This window comes from Aegilops tauschii, chromosome 5 (genome assembly GCF_002575655.3).
Source record: "Aegilops tauschii subsp. strangulata cultivar AL8/78 chromosome 5, Aet v6.0, whole genome shotgun sequence".
Classification (NCBI taxonomy): domain Eukaryota; kingdom Viridiplantae; phylum Streptophyta; class Magnoliopsida; order Poales; family Poaceae; genus Aegilops; species Aegilops tauschii.
In genome coordinates, this window is record NC_053039.3 from 40511563 (window position 1) to 40519609 (window position 8047).

The 8047-nt window shown below is 44.0% G+C and overlaps 1 protein-coding gene across 4 annotated transcripts; it reads left to right on the forward strand.

The window, feature by feature from the left end:
* The first annotated feature begins 550 nt into the window (after positions 1 to 550).
* LOC109774391 (protein IQ-DOMAIN 5) lies at positions 551 to 6729 on the forward strand. 4 transcript variants are annotated; one of them, XM_020333104.4, is made up of 7 exons: positions 551 to 767; positions 1757 to 1885; positions 3168 to 3368; positions 4291 to 4518; positions 5166 to 5279; positions 5475 to 5979; positions 6251 to 6729. In XM_020333104.4, exons 2-7 carry the CDS (start codon positions 1802 to 1804, stop codon positions 6409 to 6411), a joined length of 1293 nt encoding a protein of 430 aa, XP_020188693.1. In that variant the 5' UTR covers positions 551 to 767; positions 1757 to 1801; the 3' UTR covers positions 6412 to 6729. The 4 variants fall into 4 exon arrangements, with proteins under 4 accessions (XP_020188693.1, XP_040244690.1, XP_040244691.1 ...); XM_040388756.3 differs by having other exon boundaries at positions 556 to 767; positions 1757 to 1897; XM_040388757.3 differs by having other exon boundaries at positions 556 to 767; positions 1757 to 1897; positions 6254 to 6729.
* The last annotated feature ends 1318 nt before the right edge of the window (positions 6730 to 8047 follow it).

Genomic DNA, 8047 nt, shown 5'->3' on the forward strand with positions numbered 1-8047 from the left:
GATGTCGACCCTATTCGTTAAGTGATTTAATGTTTTGATGAAGTATGCTTCTTTTTTATTTAGGTGGCAATGGAAAACTGTCGATATAGTCATCTATCTGTCCATTGGTATATCAAATCTATGACTTAGTGCCTTTTTCATGCACATTCCGTGTTCTGATATGGAGTTGGCCTCCTATCTTATTTTGGTCACGCTCCGGCACTCGGTGTGGCTACTCCTGTCACCATGTTTTATCTTTAACCTGCTTTGTAAAAGGAATCCCTTGATATGCTTAGAGTATATAAGCATGATAATATTAGTCTTTTTCGTCAACCTACATTGATTCGGCCGTTTGACTTTATTTACAAACCGGGCGAGAGCCTGTTTTCAAAGAGTATTTTCTTCCATCTCTTGTTTGGTTTGGTTTGTATGCAAATGCAAACAAAGGTAGTACCTCCCACGCAAAAATGAAGAATCACAAGGACCTACGCAAAAAAGGAATGCGCATACTGCCAACCGCCAAGTGGCAACCGCAACAACTTTGGACTGTACCCATCCAAAAGAAATTCTCGGGAACAATAATCCAAACCAAAGGAAGCGAATAGAATAGGAAACGCACAGCAGACAAGATAGCAAGAAAAAAAAAAGGTTCGGAAAAGGGGAAGTTGGCACTGAGAAATCCTACCCGGAGCGGAGAGAGCGGAGGGCGACCGGAGGACTGCTCGCTCGCTCGCTCGTCGGTGGTGGTTCCGCCCTCTCTCCCTCCCTCCCTCCTCCGCGCTGCCCAGGTCGAGCTCCTCTTCTCCCTCCCTCCCTCCCTCCTCTCGATAATGGATGCTGTCTCTAGGTCTCTGCTGCTTGGCGTGCATAGGATTTTGTAGGACCTTTTGGGGAGCCAGTTCGATTTTTGCTGGGACGGTTGCTGCTGCGGTTCTGGCAACGCCGCCCTGTGACCCAATCCGTGTGCTTTGCTCGCATTTCGGCCGGGATTTTTTGGTGTCTTTGGGGTTGGGCTGCTGTAGAATTCAACTCCCCCCCTGCTAGGGTTCCTTCCGTGGGATTTCTGCTCACATTCTGCGCAGTGAGCGCCTAGAGTTGCTCCCGTGGGAATTTGCTCGCATTCTGTAGGCGTTCTTCACGGGAGGCCCCCGGGTGCGGTTTTCTGTGTTTAGTGCTGAAGTATTACAGTAACTCTAGGTGTCGGCCGCAACTTTATCCTCCTTTTTCCTGTTCGTCGTGTCGGCTGCTGATTCCTGTGCACTTTCTACAGTTTTACTTGCTTGCGTAGTGCCATGGGGTTATGCTGTTTTCCAATCTACTCGTAAGCTATTGGGTATGGCAAAATGTGGAATTTTGGACCTAATCGATGCTTATGTTCAGCAAAGTTGCTTTCTTCAGCACGAGCCTGCGAGGAGTGTCACCGAAACTGTTCTTGCTGCATGACTTTTACTTCATCTGTTTATATGTTCAGGGGGGAATGCGTGGAATTCTGAAGCGATTAAATAGTTCAAATGTGCATTACATTACTACTAGATGCCCCTGTTTGCTGGGTGACAGATCAGTTTGTTTGTTAGTTTAGCTGTAAATAGCCAACAAATTTGACAAGTCAGTGTTGTTGTTACTTCTTTTTCTTTTCTTTCATAATGACATTTTCAACACTAGTGTTGCCTTAAGTTGCTCTAATTATTCATATGGGTGATGTACTTTCTCCACAACTGTCGCTGTATTGCTCAATTAGGTGGGACTTATCATTTGACAATGATGTTATGATGTGCAGGTGTTAGCTGATCACTACTTCACTAGGAGGGAAAAAGGAGCTACCATGGGCATTTCATCCAAGTGGATCAAATCACTTGTTGGGATAAAAAAGCATGGAAAAGCTCAAAATGGCGAAAGCAGCAGAGAAGTAAGTCAAAGGGTATTCACAGTTTTCTTTCGAGCCAGCTTCCCCCCTTTCCATTACTCGACCTCAACGCACTAGTAGGAAATTTGCTGCTCATCCTCGATCTCGAAAGATGAACTAAATGGCACAAACATACTAGCACTTGATCCCAACTTCTTATAAATTGACAACCACAGTTAGGTAAATCACCAACTCCTGCAAAAGACACCAAAGCAAAGCGACAGCGTCATTATCCAGCATCCCAGTAAGAAAATGGGGGTATTCGTTATGGTTGGATATTGTGATAGTGAATGGTTTGGGTCTATTTGCTCATGTTGTTTCCTGCTTGTCCTTTCGTGAGCATTAAAAAATATATTCCATTTGGATTTTTCTTGTCCTGTCCAAACATGTGGAATCTTCAAGAATGATGGAAAGTAGATGGTTTACCAAAACTCACTGAAAATGGGGGTATTCGTTATGGTTGGATATTGTGATAGTGAATGGTTTGGGTCTATTTGCTCATGTTATACTTTGCTCATGTTGTTTCCTCCTTGTCCTTCTGTGAGCATTAAAAAAATATTCCATTTGGATTTTTCTTGTCCTGTCCAAACATGTGGAATCTTCAAGAATGATGGAAAGTAGACGGTTTACCAAAACTCACTGAAAGTGGTGTTATTGTTGACATGTCTTTATCATCTGATGTCCTTTAAGGCCTAACGGGTTATTCCTCCACTATTCCTTTTCATTGTCAGAACTCAGAAGTGTCATATGCAGGAGAAATTTGAAACAAGTAGATTACAGCATTGCTTAGAAGTTATGCATTGTGTAACTAATGTTAGCACTCATTTTGTTGTCCAAAGACGTTGCTGAAGTCCTTTTGTTGTTAGTTGCTGCTGTCAAGGACCATAATGCTTCCATCGTCCTCACATCCACCATTTGGTGGACAACTGAAATGTTAACACATGGTACAACAAGCTCTGGGCCAACCAACTAATAAGTTCCATAATATAATTTAAATTTGACTGTTCTAGTTTGTGTCCTTTTTTAGTTCATGAGTATTGTTAACCTCAATTCACTGTCGCTGATTCCCCCCCCCCCCCCCCCCCCCTTTCTAGTAAAGTTTTGATGGAAGCCTTTTGGTTTACTTTGATTGTAAACTGACTGTATAGGTGCAATGCCACATCTAAGCATGTGGTGCTTATTAACAGAATTGCATTATCATCTACTTTCACGCCATCCTCCTAACTTTGGTTATTGTCTTTAAATTATGGAAATATTGCTTCAAGACTATGCTTTGTTATTGTAGAGGAGCTCTGCTGCTCAGGTGCTACACAAACGGAAACATTCCGTGGATACTGAAGGCGCCCTTGCAGTTGCAGAACACAGAGTGCAAACTGAACCATTGGCTAGTGACACCAATACACAGACAATTTCATCTGAGACTGAACTAAATACAAAGGAGCATCAGGCTGCAACAATTATTCAATCAGCCTTTCGAGCATTCTTGGTATTATATTCTCTCTTTGATTACCTTGTTATTACTGACAATTTAAAACAAAATCAAGCAAAATATTGCATTTTGTAACGTGGATAAATCTACTGTCCCAACTCTGGATTCTGCTTTATGCCTCCAACATGGAAAATGCCACAAAATGTTGAGTGCTAATTTAAAAATCATAATGGATGAAAATAAATGGAAAATGGGATTCATGTGAACTCTATCCCTTTTGTTATGTATGATAAAGTCCTGGTATATTCTTCTTAAAGAAGACCAAAACTACTACTGGGTGCTGGTCAATCATGTAATGCCACAACTCACTGGATACACCTAAGAAGTTCTTGGATTTTACTGTGGTCTTGAACTGAAATTATCCAGATGTACTGTTATTTGCTAGGTGTAAATGATTGTTGTTTACTGACTCGCCTATGGGGCATATCTAGTTGGAGCAACTATTAGAATAGGAAAACTAGAACTGCTGCAGATTCATGAAGTGGTCATCAGAAATTCTTCTAAGGATAGCGAGGACAAAGAACCAATTGCCAACTCGTAATCCCTTTGTGGGAGAAAGAAACTGATGAGTATAGATTAAAATTGAATTAAAGGATAGATATTGTTCATTAGAAACTCATCATTTGGGGCTTTGCCTTTTCCATTAGGGACTAAACTTTGTAGGTTGTTTGATCACTCTTGTCCCTATACTCACTATATTTTGTTTATTTTCTGATGATCCAGGCCTAAGTGCCCAACGCCTATAATAGTAACTCATAATGCATTTTATAAGAGCTGGACCAATCAGATATAAACCTAAGTGAAGAATATGCAAAATAAGCAGTAACTTGAAAACAATTTTGCTAATATTTCTCACTTCTAGGCAGTCTTTTGATGATATGTGGTGTGAAGCACTTTGATTTTCTGCTTGCACTATCAGGCTAGGCGAGCTTTACGGGCATTAAAAGGATTAGTTAGACTCCAGGCTCTCGTTAGGGGCCATGCTGTACGAAAGCAAGCAGCAGAAACACTTCAGTGTATGCAATCACTAGTAAAGGCTCAAGCTCGTGTCAGAGCAAGACAGGTTCGTATTGGTTTGGAAGGTCAGGTACCCCAGAAGAAGGCTCCTGAACAAAATGCTCAGGAGGATCAAGCTCGAGAAATTGAGGTATGAAACTGCCCAGAAGTCGGTGGTGTTATGTAGGCTATTCAATTCATGATTTCCTTACAGTATATATGCAAATGCAAGCCAAACATATTCTTTCGAACAGGGGTTCGTGAATGCTGTAACCTTTGAGTTCCCTAAGTTATCTTCCACCCTTCTCTTGCATCTGAGTAATCCATGTATGTTAAGAACTAAGAAGTATGCCTGGTGGGGTAAACGAAACTATTTTTTTCACACAAACCGGCAGCTTTATATAGCTCTGTTCGCTGGATTTCTGTTAATTTACCTAGCAGAATTATTTGCCAAGATTTGTATATTATTGGAGTTGTCAAATAATCTGTTGGCTTTTCTTGTTCTTTACAATCTTCCATACAGCAAAGTAAATTATCTTTTGTAGTTCAGGAAATTGAGAAGCTTTAGCTGTGACTGAAAATACAATCACAGCAGAACTTTGTTTACAGATGTAGAGTTAGAATATCCAGATCACAAATGCAAGAATTCAAGTTTTCCTGTGGGAAAACTGTTCAGGTTTCTCTGTAGAGCTCATTAATAACAGAAAGTACGAACTGTCCACCAGCTGGCATAAATGACTGAAATGTCTGTTTTTAATCACATATTCGCTTGTATCGTTACTGAACTATGGGATGCAGGAACGCTGGTGTGGCGGTATTGGCTCGGCGGAAGAAATGCAAGCTAAAGTACTGAAAAAGCAAGAAGCTGCCGCTAAGCGGGAAAGAGCAATGGCATATGCTTTAACGCACCAGGTAACTTTAAAGTGATAATATTCTACCATAAATGATAAATGTATGAGCAGCCGTAGAAGCCTTGGTGCTCAAGTGGTTCAGCAGGTGCTGGCTGGGTTTTAGGGAACTTTGTATTTTTTTTCAGTAAAGCAGAAGAACAAATGATGTAATAGTAAGTTGGCAATGCAGGCTGCTAATTGCGCTTTCCTTTGGCAGCGGCAAGCAGGTTCGAGGAAACAGAAAGCTGCAGATGTCCAAGGGCCAGAGGCGGATGAGAACCAGTGGGGGCGGAACTGGGTGGAGAGGTGGGTGGCTGTACGCCCGTGGGAGAACAGGTTACTGGACAGTAATGCCAAAGAGAATGTACCAATTGGTGATGATAAGGAGGCTGAGGAAAATGGGGACAGGGATGTAAACAAGCCAAAAGGAAAAGTTGCAGTTTCGGGCATTCAGTTAAATGGTTCAAGCCAGACGAAAGATGCAAAACACAAGAAGTCACATTCGGATGCAAGTGGTTCTTCATCAGGGCAATCTGCGGCTGCGCCACCCGCCGCTTCTTTGGGATCATCTAAGCTGAAACCGAAGCCATCGGATCAAACCTCCGAGGAAGTCAGCCCTCAACCTACAGATCCGGCTCCACGGTCCACAAGTAATCCGAAGGAAAGGCCAGCAGCACAAGTCAATGCACCAACCAAGAAGCGGCTATCCCTTCCTAACAACGGTAAATATATGCATTCTTTTGCCAGTTAACCTCCCGAGTCGCGAACGCTATTACTTCAGATATTTAAGCTATCCAAAACTGTATCTGTCACAAGCTATGTGTCTTTTCAAGAGCTCATTTGTCACTAGCTAAGCATTTCATTTGTAGTTGGCATGCATTCTGCAAAGTATTAACAGTTCATGCCGCAGCAGTATCTGATATCCATTTGCTACTTAGCTAAGTATTTCAGTTCATGCAGCTGCAGTTTCTGATGTCCATTACATGTATGCAGCAGCTGCCGGTGGCGCGGCAAGAAAAGGCCAGGCGAACAGCAGCGAGAAAGCTCAGCCCGTCGGTTCCAAGAACAAGGCAAAAGGAGCATCCAAGTCTGAATCGAAGCAGCGGCCGAGCCCTGGTAGCACAAGCGCGAAGCGGGTTCAGGCAGAGGCCTGATGATCAACCAACTCAGTTCCATTTCATCCAGAAACTTAGTCATGGCAATGATGTCGCTGCATCATCTGTGTACATAAAACCAAGAAATAAACAACCCTGCATCTAGATCGCCGCCACGCTCCATGCCCCGTCGGTAGGCGTTGTTGTAACCATTACCTCATGCTTCCGTAGCATTCTGTGTGTATGTTTTCTTCTTCGACCCACTCTTCCGAAAGAACCGAAGAGGCAAGCACCATGTTATCTGCAAGTTGTGTCTATCTATCCTTCAGTGTAAGAAAAACCATGCTTTAATGTTCCAACATTGCATGTTCTGCAGCATCAGTGGTGGTGGTTGGGACCAGCCATGCATATCCCCCATGTATGTCTCTCACTGCTTTCTTCCTGCTTCCTTCACCCAGATTCTTCTGGAGGAATTGTATAAGCACAACGTGTTCCATCTTGCATGCTTGACCATTTTTTGTAGTATGATGAAAGTGGTGGCCTTTTGCAACGCCAAAGCAGGATGGTGTGATTATGATGGGTCTCCAGTCCAGGTGCAATCATGCATGCAGATGCAGTGGCTCCAAAGCCACCTGCCTTTGGAGGTCTCTTTAGGACCCAACTGAAAGCCACCTGCCTGCCTTTGACTAATGGGATGTCTGAGCTGTGTGATAATCTGATGTGCTGTTTGCTCCTGGTTTTGTCTGAAAGCATGTGTTCAGGGGATTAGGATAATGCTGTATGTGGCGGTCTGGTGATGACGATTATCTTGTTGAGACACGACGCGATTAGAATGTGATGTGTCAGAATTGATTGATTTGTTTCTTGTTGGTTCGTTGGAAGGTCAGTGTACAAAGATGGCAATCGGAAATTGATCCAACGACCTGTTGTCTTTGTTCAGCAGACAGGTGGGCCCGGATCATACTGATGGCGCATGGAGCGACCAGATTTGGCTCTCTTTCTCCCTCTCACCATTGCATACCTTGTGTGCGTGTGCTTTGCTACTACATTTGTAATGTTGAATAACATATAGGGAATCTTTTTTCTTTTATGACAACAATAGGGAATCTGATGTGTTCTTTTGCATGGGCCGTAGAGCGTCTACAACCACATATGACAAATATGGCCCATCAAACACCCACAGACGCGCGCGCACGCTTTAAATTTCACTTGTTACAACATCCGGACATCTCATACTAGATTCTTATATCCATACAAAGACATGCAAAAGAAAGTAGAACCTACGCAATACGTCGATCCTAGCTACTTCTCGTCGGAGATCACGGCGGTCTTCGTGCCCGGCTCCGCCAGCATGGCTGGCAGCTGCAGCTCCGGCTGCTCCGCTCTGGCCTCCTCCTCCTCTATCTCCGCGTCGAGCTCGGCGAAGAGCGCGTCGGACTCCGCCTGCTCTCGCCGGAGGAACGCCCGGTTGGCCTCCACATAGGCCTCATCCTGGATGGACTCCAGATTGCCTGCTGCTCCGCCATCTCGTCGGACTGAGCGACGGCGAACTCCGCCACCGCCTGCTCCATGTTGAAGGCCGACACCTGCTGGTACGGCTCCTCCAACTCCTCCACCTTCATCGGAGCCATCTCCTCCTCCTCCTCCTCCTCTTCCCCGACTACTCCTCCTCTTCCTGCAGCTCCCGCGAGTCCGG

Excerpts from the sequence above, each read along its gene's own strand:
- LOC109774391 (XM_040388756.3), top strand. The coding sequence starts at position 1,802 with ATGGGCATTTCATCCAAGTGGATCAAATCACTTGTTGGGATAAAAAAG. Across the intron at positions 5,280-5,474 it reads CATATGCTTTAACGCACCAG|CGGCAAGCAGGTTCGAGGAA; the intron begins GTAACTTTAAAG and ends TTCCTTTGGCAG. Across the intron at positions 5,980-6,250 it reads GCTATCCCTTCCTAACAACG|CAGCTGCCGGTGGCGCGGCA; the intron begins GTAAATATATGC and ends ACATGTATGCAG.